The sequence below is a fragment of the Staurois parvus genome, unplaced genomic scaffold, assembly GCF_062004578.1.
Source record: "Staurois parvus isolate SC_StPar_1 unplaced genomic scaffold, SC_StPar_1.0 ptg000198l, whole genome shotgun sequence".
NCBI classification, from domain to species: domain Eukaryota; kingdom Metazoa; phylum Chordata; class Amphibia; order Anura; family Ranidae; genus Staurois; species Staurois parvus.
Genome location: NW_028317994.1, coordinates 16,517,522 through 16,537,275, shown reverse-complemented (window position 1 = coordinate 16,537,275; position 19,754 = coordinate 16,517,522). Strand labels below are relative to the sequence as shown.

The 19,754-nt window shown below is 39.6% G+C and overlaps 1 protein-coding gene across 1 annotated transcript in view; it reads left to right on the top strand.

Moving 5' to 3' along the window:
- The window catches only part of JAK2 (Janus kinase 2), a 93,855-nt gene that overhangs the window by 22,091 nt on the left and 52,010 nt on the right, over positions 1-19,754 (top strand). Inside the window, exons 5-9 of the mRNA XM_089678142.1 lie at positions 8,132-8,243; positions 8,328-8,514; positions 9,991-10,118; positions 17,184-17,318; positions 18,923-19,010. Coding sequence (XP_089534268.1) covers positions 8,132-8,243; positions 8,328-8,514; positions 9,991-10,118; positions 17,184-17,318; positions 18,923-19,010 — 650 coding nt within the window. The remainder of the gene's footprint in view (positions 1-8,131; positions 8,244-8,327; positions 8,515-9,990; positions 10,119-17,183; positions 17,319-18,922; positions 19,011-19,754) is intronic.

Genomic DNA, 19,754 nt, shown 5'->3' with positions numbered 1-19,754 from the left:
GCATTGATGGGCACTGGCACGTGGCACTGATGGGCACTGGCACGTGGCACTGTTCAGCACTGACAGCTGGCACTGATGAACACTGACAGGTGGCACTTCTGGGGCCACACTGATCATCAGGGCACACTGATCATCAGTGCCCTGATGATCAGTGTACATGTCCCCTCCGCGGAATGTCGGTTACTGGCTCTCCTCTCCTCTCGAGCTGTCAGCGTGACAGCTCGAGAGGAGAGAAATGCCGATAACCGGCATTTCCCTGTTTACATGTGATCAGCTGTGATTAGACACAGCTGTTCACATGACCGAGCCAATATCTTCGGCTCCTTCCATTAATCGGTGATCCGTTGTGTCCGAGGGATCGCCGCGCTGCGCGCTCCCTGATTCACGCATGCGCGGTGAGAATGGAAGGCCTATCCGAACGAGAGAACCACCTTGTGCCTGTCATTGGACTATATGGCAGGCGGGAGGTGGTTAAACAGTACAGCATTTGTCTGATGAGTGACCAAGACCGCACATGCTCAGAAACAAAACAATACATTACAATATAATACATCTCGAAAAGTGGTATTCTGTTTTATGAGAATTTTTGTGACTTTAGTAACCTATTCATTTTTAATTTGAGACTAGCATGTGTAAGAAAAAAACGGACCATCATTTATACAATATTTTCATTGTGTGTACTAGGCATTTGAAAACATTTTTGCATTTGAAAACCCCCTGAACATATGCACACACTACATGCAATCTTTGAGTTCAGCTTCAAGTTCTGGCACACCAACCATCCTCAGATTCCCACAATGTTTTCATGAACTTATTTATTGGTTTTAGATGTGGTTTGGAAAAAGTAACTGTGAGTAATGCCACTTGATTCTCGATGTTTTTACCAATGACAGTTTCTCTATGTATGCAAGTAGTGGCTGGTTTTACAATGTCATTGAGACAGTGGGAAGCCTATACACTTCTCCTTCTGCTGCTGATTGCCTGCCTGCCTGACTTGGATCCTTTGTCTTTAAGCTATTTAATTGGCTCTGGTGTGCTGCCAGCATTCAGCAGCACTGACATCCAGCTTACATCCCAGTTTTCCTTTAGAAGCCCAATGTTTTAAGTAGCAGGTGGTACTTAGCAGACACAGTCTGGCCATGGTCACTGCTGCCAATTACCACTAGAAGGTAAGTGCAGGGGGTTTCTGTTTTCGGAAAGTGGACCATGTTAAAATAAGCCAGTTATGAGAAAAAATAGCAGTAGCTGTCATTGTTGATATCTCAGAAATGTGTTGATGAAGTGAATGAGGTTTTATTTTCCTTCAGGGAAATTGGATGTCGTGAGCTGGCCATTTATCTCCTCCTCTTCCACGTTTTTCAGATCTTGTTGCTTATGATAACAAATGAATAAAAGTTTTAACTAGGCAAACTACAGTGGATAGAAAAAGTCTACACACAGCTGTTAAAATTCAGGTTTCTGTGATGTAAAAAAATGAGAGAAAGATAAATAATTTCAGAACTTTTTCCGCCTTTTAATGTGACCTATAAACTGCACAACTCAGTTGAACAACAAACTGAAATTTTTTAGATGGAGAGAAATAAAAATAAAAAACTAAAATAATATGGTTGCATAAGTGTGCACACCCTTTAACTAATACTTTGTTGAAGCACCTTTTGATTTTATTATAGCACTCAGTCTTTTTGGATAGGAGTCTATCAGCATGGCAATATTTGCCCACTCTTACTTGCAAAAACACTCCAAATCTGTCAGATTGCGAGGGCATCTCCTGTGCACAGCCCACTTCAGATCACCCCACAGATTTTCGATCGGATTCAGGTCTGGGCTCTGGCTGGGCCATTCCAAAACTTTAATAGTCTTCTGTTGAAGCCATTCCTTTGTTGATTTGGATGTATGCTTTGGGTCGTTGTCATGTTGAAAGATGAAGTTCCTCTTCATGTTCAGCTTTCTAGCAGAAGCCTGAAGGTATTGTGCCAATATTGACTGGTATTTGGAACTGTTCATAATTCCCTCTACCTTGACTAAGGCCCCAGTTCCAGCTGAAGAAAAACAGCCCCAAAGCATGATGCTTCACTGCTTCACATGCTTCACTGTGGGTATGGTGTTCTTTTGGTGATGTGCAGTATTGTTTTTGTGCCAAACATATCTTTTGGAATTATGGCCAAAAAGTTCAACCTTGGTTTCATCAGACCATAACACATTTTCCCACATGCTTTTTCGGAGACTTCAGATGTGTTTTTGCAAAATTTAGCCGGGCTTGGATGTTTTTCTTCGTACGAAAAGATTTCAGTCTTGCCACTCTACCCCATAGCCCAGACATATGAAGAATACAGCAGATTGTTGTCACATGTACCACACAGCCAGTACTTGCCATATATTCCTGCAGCTCTTTTAATGTTGCTGTAGGCCTCTTGGCAGCCTCCCAGACCAGTTTTCTTCTTGTCTTTTCATCAATTTTGGAGGGACATCCAGTTCTTGGTAATGTCACTGTTGCGCCACATTTTCTCCACTTGATGACTGTCTTCATTGTGTTCCATGGTATATCTAATGCCTTGGAAATTCTTTTGTACCCTTCTGCTGACTGATAACTTTTAACAGTGAGATCCCTCTGATGCTTTGGAAGCTCTCTGCAGACCATGGCTTTTGCTGTAGGATGTGACTAAGAAAATGTCAGGAAAGACCTACTAGAACAGCTGAACTTTATTTGGGGTTAATCAGAGGCACTCTAAATGATAGCAGGTGTGTACTGACTCCTATTTATCATGATTTTGAACATGATTGCTCAGTTCTGAACACAGCTACATCTCCAGTTATAAGAAGGTGTTCACACTTATGCAACCACATTTATTTTACTTTTTTCAATTGAGTTGTACAGTTTATAGGTCACATTAAAGGTGGAAAAAGTTCTGAAATAATTCATCTTTGTTTAATTTTTTTACATCACAGAAACCTGACATTTTAACAGGGATGTGTTGACTTTTTATATCCACTGTAGTTTATTTGGCTAAGAAACGTTTTCTGTAAAGTACTGTAGTGTGTGGGGGAGTTATATAAATGATGAATTAAACACACTTCAAGAAAGAACTTCACTTCGAAAGCAACCCCTTTCGCATCAGTATATTTACTCAGTCTTTGTTGGATCCTCTAGTAACCAGTGAAGGCACATTGAGAACAGCAGCTAAATAAGGTTGTCCATAGACCGCTAGAATTTTGGTGGATTCCTGCTGAATTGGCTGAAATTTAACCCATGGGTGACCTTGCAGGCACCACCTGGCTGAGCAAAGGTCAACTAAAAAAAAAAAAAATCTACTGAGCCAGGTGGAAATATATTGGTCAAACTGTGACTTCATCCAGTCACTACTCAGCATTGGCATTGTATTCAGGCTGCCTCTGCACCCTACAGTAGCCGGCAGTGGGGATTCTTCCATCCATGTTATTAGTGTGGATGGGGGAATTGACTGATTTTCTCTCATTCAGCTTATGAGCTGTGTATGAGTACCATATTATATTCCTTTGCAATATCTATTTGTCTGCAGAGTCTGGATGGAGAGGAGAGATTACACACACCTTGTTATTCTTTAAAAGGGTGTCTTGAATCTCAGTGTTGTTTTCCAAGCAGACAGGTATTTAGTTTAACCACTTGCCTACAGGGTACTTATACCCCCTACCTGCCCAGGCCAATTTCCAGCTTTCAGCGCTGCCACGCTTTGAATGACAATTGAGCGGTCATGCAACACTGTACCCATATGAAATTTTTATAATTTTTTTTGTGACAGAGCTTTATTTTGGTGGTATTTAAGCACCTCTGGATTTTTTCTTAAACAAACCAAAAAACACAGAAAATTTAGGAAAAAAAACAATTTTCTTAGTTTTTGTTATAAAATTTTTATAAATAAGTGATTTTTCTCCTTCACTGATGTGCGCTAATGAGGCTGCAGTGATGGGCACTGATAGGCTGCACTGATGGACACTGATAGGTGGCACTGATGGGCAGGCACTGGTAGGTGGCACTGATGGGCATTGACAGGCATCACTGGGCACAAAAAGGCAGCACTCATATGTGGCACTGTTAGGCGGCACTGACTGGCACTGTTAGGCAGACACTGACTGGCAGCACTGACAGGTGGCACTGATTGGCATTGATAGGCGGCACTGACTGGCACTGATGGGTGACACTGAAAGGCAGCTCAGATGGGCACTAATATGTGGCATTGATGTGCACTGGTAGGCACTGATATGTGGCATTGATGTGGCACTGATAGGCACTGGCAGGTGGCATGGATGAGCACTGACAGCTGGCACTGATGGACACTGACTGGTGGCACTGCTGGGGCTACATAGATCATCAGGGCACACTGATCATCAGTGCACATGTCCCCTCCGTGGAATGTCGATTACCGGCTCTGCTCTCCTCTCCTCTGTCAGCATGACAGCTCGTGAGGAGAGAAATGCCGATAACTGGCATTTCCCTATTTACATGCGATCAGCTGTGATTGGACACAGCTGATCAGATGACCGATCCGACATCTTCGGCTCTTTCCGTTAATCGGTGATCCGTTGTGTCCGAGGGACACATCGCACTGCCGATCGCTGTGCTGCGCGCTCCCGGAGCCGCGCATGCGCGGTTAGAATGGGAGGACGTCATATGACATCCTCCCAGAACGAGAGAACTGCCTTGTGCCCGTCATTGTTACTATATGGCGGGCGTGAGGCGGTTAAAGATGGCTTCTCCTTTTTTTAAAAACAAAATAAATTGGCAATGGGAAAACAGTTCTGTGGTTTTCAGTCGCAAAGTTGTGTTTACTAATAGTGGCATTACCTGCTGCATTAGGCTTGTGATAGGTTGCATGTTTCCATGCAATTTAAATATTTAAAGGCAAATTTCTCCATCCACCTCGTTTGTGTGAATGGGGGAATTTTTGAACCAAAAAAAAAAAAACATTACCTTTCTTTGGCCAGGTTAATATAAAAAGGCTAATGGTGGTTATCTGTAATTTATTGTGATATAATTTAACCTAAATTATTCTCTGTAAACTGCTTGTAGAGTTTAGATCAGTTGGACATTCAGGCATAATCCACTGCCCATAAAGTATAACTTTTTAAGTTAAAGTGTAACTTTTTTTTTTTTAAGTTTTGGAGTGTGCAGATGGATTAGATCACCTGCCAGGTTTTTTTTTGCTGTCTGTGCCACTTGTTTACCATTATCATCAAGTAAAAGAAAATCCCACATTTTGGGCTGACATCAGAACACTACGGCCCCGTTCACACCTGAGTGATTTGCAGCTTGAAGCTCTAAAACGCTTGAGGAGAAAAAAATCAATTAGTCTCAATGGCGTTGGTTTACATCTCCACTCCAAGTCGCCTGAAGCCAAATGCTTGCAGTTCAAACAAATTCTGGAGCTTTTTTTGTTGCTCACATCGAGCAGATTTGTGCTTTTTTGAGCGTTTTTATTTCCATAGAAATGATTTGGAAACACGCAATTCGCACATTTTCTGCTCAAATTTTAACCACCTCCCGCCCGCCATATAGTCCAATGACAGGCGCAAGGTGGTTCTCTCGTTCTGATAGGCCGTCTTTTGACGGCCTTCCATTCTCACCGAGCATGCGCGACTCAGGTAGCACGCAGCGTGGCAATCAGAGGTGCTCTGTGTCCCTCACAGTCCAATCACAGCTGATCGCATGTAAACAGGGAAATGCCGGTTATCGGCATTTCTCTCCTCTCGAGCTGTCACACTGACAGCTCAAGAGGAGAGGAGAGCCGGTAATCGGCATTCCGCGGAGGGGACATATACACTGATCATCAGGGCACTGATAATCAGTGTGCCCTGATGATCAGTGTGGCCCCAGAAGTGCCACCTGTCAGTGTCCATCAGTGCCAGCTGTCAGTGCTGAACAGTGCCACGTGCCAGTGCCCATCAGTGCCATATCAATGCCACATATCAGTGCCTACCAGTGCCACATCAATGCCACATATCAGTGCCCATCTGAGCTGCCCTTCAGTGTCACCCGTCAGTGCCACCTATCAATGCCATACAGTGCTGCCAATCAGTGCCGCCTATCAGTGCCAGTCAGTGCCGCCTATGCATGCCATATATCAGTGCTACATTTCAGTGCCCATCAGTGATGCCTGTCAATGCCCATCAGTACCACCTATCAGTGTCCATCAGTGCATCTTATCAGTGCCCATCACTACAGCCTCATTAGCGCACATCAGTGAAGGAGAAAAATCACTTATTTACAAAATTTTATAACAAAAACTAAGAAAAAAATTGTCAGCGGTTTTTGTTTAAGAAAAAATAAAAACCCAGAGGTGATTAAATACCACCAAAATAAAGCTTTATCTGTGACAAAAAAATGATAAAAATTTCATATGGGTACAGTGTTGCATGACCGCGCAATTGTCATTCAAAGTGTGACAGCGCTGAGAGCTGGAAATTGGCCTGGGCAGGAAGGGGGTATAAGTGCCCTGTAGGTTAGCGGTTAAAGAATAAAAAAATAGTATTAATATATGGATAAATAAATTCAATATAAATAAATACCTCAGGCATGGAAGCGCCCGTTTGTCCCTCTTCAGGGGGTGTAGGACCGTATGACCACTATGATGCTCAATTAACAAATGTCGAGAATCTGCAATGACTCCCAATGTAAATTCTTGCAAAATATGGGAGCCGTGGTTGCAATATACCTTTCCCACACTCCCCCCGGCTAGCCTGGGGATGTGATGTTGTTCGGCTTTGGCGTTCTTGGATCCCTGCTCTTGGTTTGGTTATCTTTTTTCTTTTGTTTTTCTCCTTCCTTTCCCCCCCCCCTTTTTTTTTTTCTTTTTCTGCTTTTGGTGAGGCAGTGGATAGCTGCCTTTTAGTCTGAATTATTATCAGTGTTATATTTATGTTTTGTTATTTAAGTGCCATTGATGGCCCCTCTGTGGGTGTATCTTTTGCCCTGTTGGTGTTAGAGCACTGATCTCTCTAATTTTCTAATTCTTCTATGTGCAATTGATAGCCCCTGTGTGGGCGTGATTTGTTGCTCCTGTGTTAATTGTTATAAATTAATAAAAAACCATTGAAATACAAAATAAATAAATACATAAATAATAAATAAAATGATGGTTTTAATTTGTTTTATGTTAGGGTGTTTATTATTTTAATATTAATAATAATAAATTATATTTATGATTTTTTTGTGTATTTTATTTGTTTTACATGTATTTATTCATTTTTTTTTTTATTATTATTAGCACCCTGACAAAATATTAACCCCTATACCTAAATTTAACCCCTAATCCTAACCCTAACCTTATCTTTAACCCCTTACCCTAACAAAAGAAAATAATAAATGAATAATAAAAAAGAAATAAAAGTTGATGGAAAAGCTAAGAAAGCTGAAAAACCTTTGCAACAAATGATGCAACAGATTATATTTTTCTGTATTGGATAATACAAAAAACACCAAAGCTCAAAAACATCTGAAAAACACTGTATAAAAACAAGCAAAAATCGCCCAAACAAATGGCACAAAAAATACTTAGACACTACGCTCAAGTGTGAATCCAACCTATTAGAGGGGAAATCTTTCAATGTGGACTTGTTCTGGTGACACACAGGGATTCCCTCACTTTGGAGGGATTTCCCCTCACTTCCTGTTTTGGCTATGGTACAGGAAGTGAAGGAAAATCTCACCAATGGGACACAAATTGCAGAAACTGATGGAGGTTATTTACACTGTAAGCATTTATTCCAGTCACCACATATGCAAACTAGAATAGTTGTATCAGGTGACTGGTCATGTCTTGGACTGTGGAGTAAGGCAGGCCATTCATGGTGATGGGGGAATCCTCCCACTGTGGTATTGTATTCTGTCGGTGGGGAGCCTTCCGTGCTGGCACAATACAGTGATCATTGGTGCCGACTATAGCCGGTGACATTGATCGTTCAGGAAAAACCTGACAGGCTAGTTATACACAAGTCAATTGATAGATGGAATGCTTAATTTTTTCTGACCTCAAACTGTTACCTCAAACTAATTGGAACAACTTACCCCAAATAATTGTACAAAATTGCAGCATGGTATTGGTCATCTTGTTAATGATGCTTCTCCCCTGCCCCCCCCCCCTTCCTTCCTGATCCATAGGATGGAATTTGCCATTGACAAGCTCAAAAGAGCAGGAAGCCAAAAAGGAATTTTCATACTTCGATGCAGTCCTAAAGAGTTTAACAAGTACTTCCTCACATTTGCAGTAGAGGTAATTATAAAAGGTTCATAACATTCAAAATTAATGAGTTGATTACAGTGGATTAATTTTTATTTTCTATATATTTTTTTCCAGCGTGCTGGAGTACCTGAATATAAACACTGCTTAATAACAAAAACTTCAAATGGGGAATACAACCTACGAGGTGCCAAGAAAAATTTTGGCTCACTGAAAGATTTGTTAAACTGCTACCAGAAAGAAACTGTCCGCTCAGATGGCATCATTTTCCAGTTTACGCGATGTTGCCCCCCTAAACCCAAAGGTCAGACATGGTAGCCTTCATTTTAAAAGCAAGCAGAACATTAAAGGAAAGGTTTTTAAACATGCACTGATCTAGAATGAACATGTAGATGATGACATTGTAAATATGTGGAGCTGTGCACTGCTTGTTTTTTTGCATTAACTTACTACATAGATAAAGAAGGATGAGGATGACTGAGTCTGCATGTTTAAAAACAAGTCTGCAGCAGAAGCTCCCATAGTTCTATTCTCACAAGTTTACTTTAACCTTACTTATTGTGTTCATTTACATTGCAAGTTGAAGTGCTAAACTAATCTGTAGGGAATGAGTTTGTTGCTATGACTGAGATGTCCACTATAAAGGCCTAGAGAATATTTTAGCAATTATATGACTATCTCATTAAGTTGGCTATTGAATTCAATTCCTTGATGCATCCTTCTGAAAACTTGAATGAAGCACCTGAGGCACATACAATTATTACTGGAAAGGTTGAAGTGCTTATTTATACAAAAGAGGTGAAATGAATCTGACTGAAGATCGTTACTTTGGTCATCTCATCTCAAAGTTTTACCATTTCTACATTTTGTTTTAAATTATACTCCCCAGCAGTATAACAAAAATAATACCTGGTACGAATGAGCATGTCATATGGAGGAGAGACTGTATCTTTGTATAAGCAGTGAACAACTTGTAGTTTACCTAGGACAGCTTCTGAAAAATGAACAGAACAATAAAGGGAACAGTATGTGCTGCTGGGAAGGAGAAAGGGGAATGGGGCTTGGAAGACTAAATTGAACATAATGTTTTGCTTTTATGGGACATAAACATGACATGAGTAGATATAGGGTCTGGTAGAAAGACTGGGAAGTAAAAAGTTAAAATAAGTATAAAAAAGGGACGACTTCAGTGCCTTGAGTAGATAAATGGACCACTTAGGGCTGGAAATGGTAATGCCCCTTGTATGCCTTAAAATATGAGAGATACTTTGTATAATTAAACATCCACTGGTATATTTCATAGATATGTGTGAAACAATCCACTCAAAAAACATCACAACTATGCCCGTGTTATTTACAGATCATTCTAAGTGCTGTTTCATGCCCTGTTTAAATCTGGCTAGACCACATATATTCAAAAATGTTCTTTTAAAAGTAATATAAATAATCTGCAGCTGCCAAATTCAAAAAGGTACCAGGACCGTATGTAAAAACCTCACGCAGGTAATTAAATGAAATGTCCTTTCTGAAAAATTGTGATGGATCAACAGTTAAGAACTACGAATTGTGTACATTTTTATTTATTTATTATTAAACTAAAAATATATGGTAAAATAATCATCTTACATATGCTAAGAACCATAGTGTGTGTGGAGAAAAGATCTTTATGCTTCATACTTTTGAACTCTTGTCTAATGCCTAGTAGGAATGGATGAATTTAGAACGGTAATTGTAATATCTCTCATCTTCTTATATTAAGTAAAATGTTTGTAATTTATAGAGAAATCAAACCTGATTATCTTCAGGAGCAACAGAGTGTCGGAGGTCCCATTATCTCCTTCCTTGCAGCGGCACACTAATGTGAATCAGATGGTTTTTCACAAGATCAGAAGTGAAGACTTGACTTACGTATGTTTTATTTGTTTTAATAAAGATTGCATTCTCTTTGCTTGATATGTCCTAATATCAGGACTCCAGGCAGGCAAACAGGTAGTACACAGTTGAAATACATATACTGTATGTGAATCTGTTCATCTGTTAAGTATTTATAATTCTGTTCTGCCAGTCTTGCAACTTGCACCCCTCTGCCACTTGCATGATGAAAAATAACTTTGCAGTTTTTTTTGGTTCAGATTTATAAACTCCTTTTGTTACTACATTGCTTATTGGACAGTGAATGAACAGAATGATAATACTGACTGAGGATGGAAGCAGAGAGGTAAAACAAGAGGGGGTGAAGCTGAACGAGGACACGGGCATCTGGCTGTGCAATGTGATGGATATGTGTGACTCACAAAACTGACTTAACAGAATTACAAATCTTTTTGAAGTTTTAAAAGTTTCACATTTATTTCAACTGTTTCCTTATTTCTTTACCTGGGGTGCCATTTTAATGTTAAGTAGAAGGAAAATTAAAGTGGAAATGCTATATATTGCTAATTGAGTCCAATTTTTAAATGTAAAAATAATGGAAGCCAAAATCTGGTTACACTGCGGCATACTGTCTAACCCAATTTGTTCTGTTGAGCTGCCGTGCAAAAAGCCACCTCTTCTTCAAAGACTGCTCAGGAGAAGGGCAGTGTGGACAACTGTTGGATCAGAGAGAGTGAGGCCTGTGAACCATAAACATGCAGCTTTTGGTTTGACACTTCATAACACCTATAGTGTTTTTTCTGAGTTAGAAGCAGATACAAAGGTTGCAAGGACGCTGAAAAAAAATTGCTTTGCCAATAGTAACTGTTTTATTGGAGGTTGCAATCCAGGCAAGTGTTGTGGATAAGGCTCCTAAAAGGAGAAGTCATCTTGTTGGTGATTCAGTTTTAAGAGGTATTTCTTTAGGAAATCATGTGGAAGTGTCTAAGGAAGTTAGGTGTTTAACTGGTGCTACTGTTAGGAGAGACAAAAGGTGCATTTTAAAAATTGTCAAAAAAGCTAGTGAAGAGTGCAATGTTGATGTTGTTGTGCACCTTGGCACAAATTATTTATCCCAGAATGATGTGCATTCTGTACAGAAGGATTTCCAGAATTTTGGCCAGGATCCTCAACAGTTAGGCTGTACGGTTACATTTTCAGAGGTATTACCTGTGCATAATGAACAAGCAAAAGTGTTTCATATACAGGTGAAACTCGAAAAATAAGAATATCGTGCAAAAGTTCATTCATTTCAGTAATGCAACTTAAAAGGTGACACTAATATATGAGATAGATGCATTACATGCAAAGCAAGATAGTTCAAGCCATGATTTGTCATAATTGTGATGATTATGGCTTACAGCTCATGAAAACCCCAAATCCACAATCTCAGAAAATTATAATATTACATGCAATCAATAAAACAAGGATTGTACATACAACAATATCGTACCTCTGAAAAGTATATGCATGCATATGTACTCAGTACTTGGTTTGGGCCCCTTTTGCAGCAATTACTGCCTCAATGCGGCGTTTCATAGAAGCTATCAGCCTGTGGCACTGCTGAGGTGTTATGGAAGACCAGGATGCTTCAATACCGGCCTTCAGCTCTTCTGCATTGTTCGGTCTCATGTCTCTCATCTTTCTCTTGGCAATGCCCCATAGATTCTCTATGGGGTTCAGGTCAGGCGAGTTTGCTGGCCAATCAAGCACAGTATTCCCACGGTCATTGAACCAGCTTTTGGTGCTTTTGGCAGTGTGGGCAGGTGCCAAGTCCTGCTGGAAAATGAAGTCAGCATCCCCATAAAGCTCGTCTGCGGAAGGAAGCATGAAGTGCTCCAAAATCTCCTGGTAGATGGCTGCGTTGACCCTGGACTTAATGAAGCACAGTGGACCAACACCAGCAGATGACATGGCTCTTCAAATCAACACAGACTGTGGAAACTTCACACTGGACTTCAAGCATCTTGCAGTGTGTGCCTCTCCATTCTTCCTCCATACTCTGGGTCCTTGGTTTCCAAATGAGATGCAAATGTTGCTCTCACCAGAAAAGAGGACTTTGGAGCAACAGACCAGGTCTGTTTTTCTTTAGCCCAGGTAAGACACTTCTGACGTTGTTTGTTGTTTAGGAGCGGCTAATGAGGAATACGACATTTGAAGCCCATGTCCGTCTGTGTGTGTGTGGTGTCTCTTGATACACTGACTCCATCCTCGATCCACTCCTTGTGAAAGTCCCAAACACTTTTGAATGGCCTTTTCCTGACAATCCTCTCCAGGCTGCGGTCATCCCTGCTGCTTGTGCACCTTTTTTTTTCCACACTTTTCCCTTCCACATAACTTTCTATTAATGTGCTTTGATACAGCACTTTGGGAACATCCAACTTCTTTTGCAATTACTTTTTGAGGCTTTCCTTCCTTATGGAGGGTGTCAATGATGGTTTTCTGCACAACTGTTAGGTCAGCAGTCTTTCCCATGATTGTGATTCCTACTGAACCAGACTGAGAGACCATTTAAAGGCTCAGGAACCCTTTGCAGGTGTTATGGCTTAATTAACTGATTAGGGTGGGACACTTTGAGCATAGAATATTGCAACTTTTCACAATATTCTAATTTTCTGAGATTGTGGATTTGGGGTTTTCATGAGCTGTAAGCCATAATCACCACAATTATGACAAATCACGGCTTGAACTATCTTGCTTTGCATGTACTGAGTCTATCTCATATATTAGTTTCACCTTTTAAGTTGCATTACTGAAATAAATGAACTTTTGCATGATATTCTAATTTTTTGAGTTTTACCTGTAGTAGAATTCAGTGTTTGGTTAAAGGAATGGTGCAAAACTGAAGGTTTTGGTTATGTTGCTTATGATGCTATCAGGTAGTCTGACATTGAGCTGTACAAAAGAGATGGTCCGCATCTCCCACACAAGGGCACTGAGCTTCTTAGTATGGAATTTATGAGTTTTTTGTACATGCATTTAAACTGAGAAATGGGGGCAGAGATTTACTTGTTGAGGAGCATTTTTGTCCACAGCAGGTTGATACAAATGTGACTGTTTGTGTTGCTTAGTTAAAGTTTCTGGTGGTAAAAATAAATTAGCATATAGCAGTGTTTGTCATGTCATGTGTACTAATGCTCATAGTTTTAGGCAACAAGCCTTGTGAGCTGACAGCTTTGATGTCTAGGGACAACTTGGACCTTGTGGCAATTAAAGAGACATGTTTCAAGGATTTAAGACTGGGAAAGAACTATACCAGGGTATACACTATACAAAAAAGACAGAGCAGGGAAGAGGGGAAGTGGAGTTGCCATATTTGTCAAAAGTAACAACGCTAACATTAATTTAAAAAAACAATTGAAATACTCAGAAACCCGAGGTGATCATATTCGAGACCTAGTACTGACAAATGGGGGATTACGTGTCTAATGTTGAGGTGGAAGACAATTTGAGTTCTAGTGATCACCAATGTCTTTGGTTTGATATTAAAATAGGAACTGAACAATCCTATACAAAAGTTTTAGATTTCAAAATGACAAATTTTGCTGAAATGGGTGCATTTCTAAAACAATGAATTGAAAGGTTGGTGTGAAATGACAGGAGCAAGTAATCAGTGGGCGGTGTTGAAGTCTACCATCCTGGAGGCAACTAGATTATATGTCGGGCAAGTTAGATTAAATAAACGGAAAAAAAAACAATATGATTCACTAAAGAGAGGAGTAGGACAGTAAAGGAAAAAAAATCAGCATATAGGAGATTCAAGGAAACAGGAGGTGTATCTGACAGAGAAGAGTATAAGAATAGACAAAAGGAGGCCAAACACATTATCAGTGTTAGCAAAGCACAGAAAGAGGAGGAAATTGCTAAATCTATTAAGAAAGGAAATACAACCTTTTTTGGCACATTAGTGATAGAAAATATCACTAATATGAAAACTGGGAAAAACATTTATGTTTAGGGAGACCTGGTTGTAGCAAACCACTTACACAATTACTTCTGTTCTGTCTTAGAAAGAAATTGTACTAACAGTAATAAGTTGGGAAATCCTATTGGGTCTAGTAATGGTTCATTTTTAGGATTTCTGGAGACAGAGGTAGCAGAGGAACTGACTCGGTTAAAGATTAATAAAGCAATGGGCCCTGATGGTATTCATCCCAGAGTTCTAAGAGAATTCCGAGGTATAGTTGTTGGACCATTAACATATCTTTTTAATCAATCTCTTCTAACAGGAGACTCTCCCCATGACTGGCGAACAGCTAATATTGTACATAGTCACAAGAAGGGCAGCAAGGTAGAAGCTGGCAATTACAGGCCAGTGAGTTTAAAGAAGGATTGTTAATCTCTTAAAAACACACAATTTGCTGGACCCAAAGCAGCATGGCTTTACTGAGGGCAGATCATGTCAGACTAATCTAATTTTTTGACTATTTTACCAATGTTTTGGACCAGGGTGGTGCTGTGGATCTAGCATATCTTGATTTCAGCAAGGCATTTGATATAGTTCCACATAATGATCTAATACAAAAGTTGTATAAGCTAGGACTTAGCCCTTGGGTGGTTCAGTGGATATGCAGATGGCTAAAGGATAGATCCCAGAGTGTGGTTGTAAATGGGGTTCACTCAGAAAGAGACTAGTCACTAGTGGTGTACCCCAAGGCTCTGTACTAGGTCCTGTTCTATTTAACCTATATATGTGATATAACTAAAGGTGTTTTGGGTAAAGTATGTATTTTTGCTGATGACACAAAGGTGTTCAATAGGGTTGCTATCCTGGGAGGTGTCTGTAATATGGAACATAATTTGGCATTGCTGGAACATTGATCAAATGTTTCTCAATGTAAAATAATGCACCTAGGGAAAAAAATCGCTTGATAGAATACAACATTGGGGGTACAGTGTTTCCACTACATAGGAAAAGGATTTGGGGTACTTATTTCAAATGATTGCAAAATGAGCAAATAGTGTGGCCAGGCAGTGGGGAAAGTGAATAGAATTCTAGGATGCATCACTAGAGGGATCACCAGCAGGAGGAAGGAGGTCCTGATTCCCTTACATAGATCTTTAGTTAGACCTTGCTTAGAATACTGTGTCCAGTTCTGGACACCTCACTTACAAAAATATATTGATAAAAAACGAGGCCAGAGAAGGGTAACAAAAATGGTATCAAGAGCTACTTCAGCAACTTAATATGTACAGTCTGGAGGAACGAATGGAAAGTGAAGACATGATTTGAAACCTTTTAAATACATCAAGGGGATGAATAAGGTTCAGGCAGTATTTTCAATAGGAAACCAAAATCAAGAACACGGGGACATGACCTTAAACTAACTGTAGGAAGGTTCAAAACTAATCTCAGAAAGTATTTTACTGAAAGAGTAGTTGATACTTGGAAAAAACAACTTCCAGCAGAAGTACTGAGCCTGTCGACAGTAAATAGCTTCAGACATGCTTGTTACGAAAAAAAAAAAAAAAAAGCGGACTCGATGGACCGCTCAGTCTTTTTCGGCCATTACTTTTCTAAATGTGGCAGTTCATTCACTCATCTCTTGTATGCTGTAAAAAAAAAAAAAAAAACCAGGGTTGTATACCTGCCACTAACTACACTTTGGTATAAAGGAACAGGCCATTGTTGGAAGGGGCTAGAGTTTGTGGCCCCAAAGCAAATGATTGTCATGACGTTCCAGATGTGTTGAGGAGCATAGATATACTATGTTGTCCTTCTGTACTTAAAGTCTATGCCACTTTAGTGTGTAACCGTTGGTCTACCTCCAGGGGAAATCAACCTAGACATACATTTTCGTTTGTGGAATTTAGTATGTAAGGGTAATAGAATACTTTTTTCTTTTCATTTATCCTTTTTCCTTATCAAGTTAACAAGTGAAAAAAAAAAACAATTGAAAATTATTGTGAAATTGTATTGGTAATCTTTGTAGTTTCTGAACATCAGCATGGTCCTATGAATAATCTGGACACACCAAGGAAGACATTTATGAAAAAAAATCTTTGCAGAGGATTTGCTTATGTTCGTATTTGTTTTTGCATGGAGCTACCTTTTCAAAATTACAAATTTAAAGCCCTACTCCAACCATAATGTTTTTTTTCATTTTGGATGGCACAGAGAATGGTTAGAGGGTCTGTGAAGGTTTTTATCGTCATTTGTGTCCCTGTTTGGAAACTTCTCCCCTCACCCCCCCCCCCCCCCGTATCCTAGCCAGATTAAAAACATTAAAAACACATTTTGTCCCAGAGTGGAAAAGGGTTTAGAATTTGCAAAAATGTTTTTATCGTGGTATGTATTTTTTTTTTTTATCTTTGTGACACTTTTTTTCTATTGGCAAAACAGGAGTGAGGGATAATTTGGCCAATGGATTCAGACAAAATGTGAATGCTAACCAAAACTAAAACAAAAAAAAGAAAAGCTATTTTTGTGTTCCAATTTCCATAATCTAATGTCTATAATCTTATTTTAGGTGAAATATTTTCCTTTATATAGGGAGTATGGCACAACTGGCCATTACGGTTGGACACTTCTTATGGTCTATAAAGACCCATTCGCACTGTTGCAGTAATGCATTTCCAGTGTCTTCCCAGTGCAATTAAGCAAAGCACCTCTGTTGCAGTGCACTACAATACATGATAGCGCACTGCTGAGCATTGCAGTATGCTGCATTTAATTGATAGTACAGGTCTGATTTTTGGTCTGTTGTGCACTGGCAGCCTCCTCAAATAACAAAATGCATGTTAAGTGCACCACAGTGCATAGGCCCTATATGTATTAAGAATGTTCATAGAATAATGTAACAAACAACTTTATATTAAAGAATATGGTCTTTCTCCATGGAAATTGTGCTGTTTTGTCTCTTCTGCTTGTACAGAAAGTCATCATTTGCAATTTAACTAAATGTTCTCACAATCGCAATTTGACATGTTAATCTCTGTACTATGTATTTCCTTTACATTAGATTCTGTAATGTATTGTTCTGAGAAAAAAAAGGTTCTGAAAATATTTGATTTTTGCATACCATTATAAATGTTGTAATGTTCCTCCAATGTTTATTTCAGCTGGAAAATCTTGGTCAGGGTACCTTTACTAAGATATTCCGAGGCAAACGTGAGGAGACAGGAGACTACAATCAGATTCATGAAACAGAAGTTCTTCTGAAGGTTTTGGATAAGATACATAGAAATTATTCTGAGGTTGGTTTTCATCCCAGTGAACTATGGTTGTAGTGTAATTGAAGTTGAAGTTTGCTTGTAGCTATCTGTGTATAAGAAATTGAACATTTCGTGCTTTTAAACATGAATAAATTAGTAAAAATTTTAATTTAATTTTGCTGCTTTACCTAGTGACTCATGGCATTACATTTGCAATGGGCTGCTGCTAGTACATTTAATAAGTAGACATTATAATTATCTCTGTAGAGCATTCAGAATTTTTCATTGTACAGGCCAGCTGAAAATAAAATGTTATATTTTGCTGAAATGTGTATTAAAGGCATATCATCTGTTCATTAGTGTGGCTGTGACTTTAAGGACTTTTTCACACAGTGTGGGGACTTGTTTTTGCACACTGCTAGCCACCAATGGGGCACAAGGAAAATAATTTTTATGTGTCCCATACACAGCTGGCAGGTGCAGTGTGGCTTGATGAACTGCTGTAAAATGCAGACATACAGTATTTCACCGCACCACACTGCTATGCGTAGACATGAATGAAGTGTCACTTATAAATAAAGTTTGAGAAATAAAATTATAAAATGTGCGATATGCTGAAATGCACTTCAAACCTCCCCCTATGGTGAATAGCTCACTGATAGGAAAAAAACTGACAGGTGCTCGAATGCTAAAAGTGAGCATTTATTGAGTGGGCAGTGTGAATGAGCCATTCATGTTCATTCTTAGTACATAATTGTGTGAGCTACGCAGAGGCTGTTATTTCAGTGCCAGGCTCCCACCTGAATGTGGATGCTCATAAATTTCCAGCCCCTCAACTTATTGACATTCAGCATAATATAGACAACATTATATGCTATGAGCAGTCAAAGCAGGAGGACTTACCTGTTACATTATAGAATGGCAGTACCAATTTAATTGTATTTTGGGTGAATAATGTGATATTTATTGGTATGTTTAAGCTGATAATTGCTGGCATCTGTTTTAATTTTAACATGTTTTTAGAAAGAACTTAAACATGCGCACCCCTTTCTTCTTTGCAAAATAGCAATTTCAGATTTTGGATTAGTGTTTAATTGGAATCTGGGGGGTGGGGGGCTTATCCTACATTATTTTAAAGTGGTTCTTAAAGATCAAGGGTTTTTACCTTCATGCATTCTATGCATGAAGGTAAAAAACCTTCTGCGTACAGGTGCCCCCCCCAATCCTTACCTGAGCCCCCTCCGATCCAGCGATGTTCTCAACAGCCTTTGCGGTCTGGGGACTCTTCCTCCTCATTGGCTGAGACCGCAGCTGGAGCCCATTGGCTCCCGCTTCTGTCAATCACAACCAGTGAGCCAATGAGGAGAGAGCAGGGTCGAGCCATGGCTCTGTGTCTTATGGACGCATAGAGCAGCAGCTCAGCAATGAGCACAAAGGTGCCACCAGGGTGAGGGGCTTTCCTTGAGGGCACTGTTACCAGGGGGAGAAGCCAGGAGAGCTGGTGGGGATAGAAAAGAAGGGAATCGGGGCTGCTCTGTTGAAAACCACTGAACAGAGCAGGTAAGTGTAAATATGTTTGTTTCAGAAAAAAAAAAATTGAGCTTTAGTGTCACTTTAACTGCTCTTGTTTCATTTTGTGTTTTTAGTCTTTCTTTGAAGCAGCAAGCATGATGAGCCAACTTTCCTACAGGCATTTGATCCTAAATTATGGAGTCTGTGTGTGCGGTGATGAGAGTAAGTTATACTCATTAGTATTTCTCTCTATTGTATATTTATACTAAAGGTAACTAAAATATACTGCATTGTGGACACATTCCTGGGAATTAAAAATGTTCCTGTGCCATTGTAATGGCACAGGAAACTAGCATGAATGGTGTGTGCCACTGAAACAGGTCTATCTGCACCACCAATGGCAGTTTCTGTTTCAGAGTGAAGTAGAAACTGGTGCAGAGTCCACACCTAATTAGCAAGGGAATTGCACTAGTTTTCATAGAAAACTACCACAGATTCGCCCATTTTGGACCTGGCATACACACTAAGTGAACTGTGTGCATGGAGCTCACATGCCTCTCGGCTCCTGCAATGATTACATTGCACAAGTAGAGCCCACACTTTGACAGGAAAAGCTCCTTTCCCTTGCAATATGCTGGCATTTTAACCCCAGCAACAGTGTTAACAGCTTTCCCCTTCCCTCTCAGCTGAGTGGGATGGGTTTGTGCTGGCAGAGAGAGCTGGACAAAGCTGCTTGTAAAGAGTGACCTATGTTACTTTTCCAGCACTGTGCTATATATATATATATATATATATATATATATATATATATATATATATATATAAATAAATAAAATGCTCAGCAAAAATGAGTACACCCCAACAGGCTTGTCAGAAAACCTTTCCTTTCAGAATCAACATTTTCTATGCGACACTATACTACAAAATGCTCCCAACAAATGCAGGCCATTGAAACAAGATTTGTTA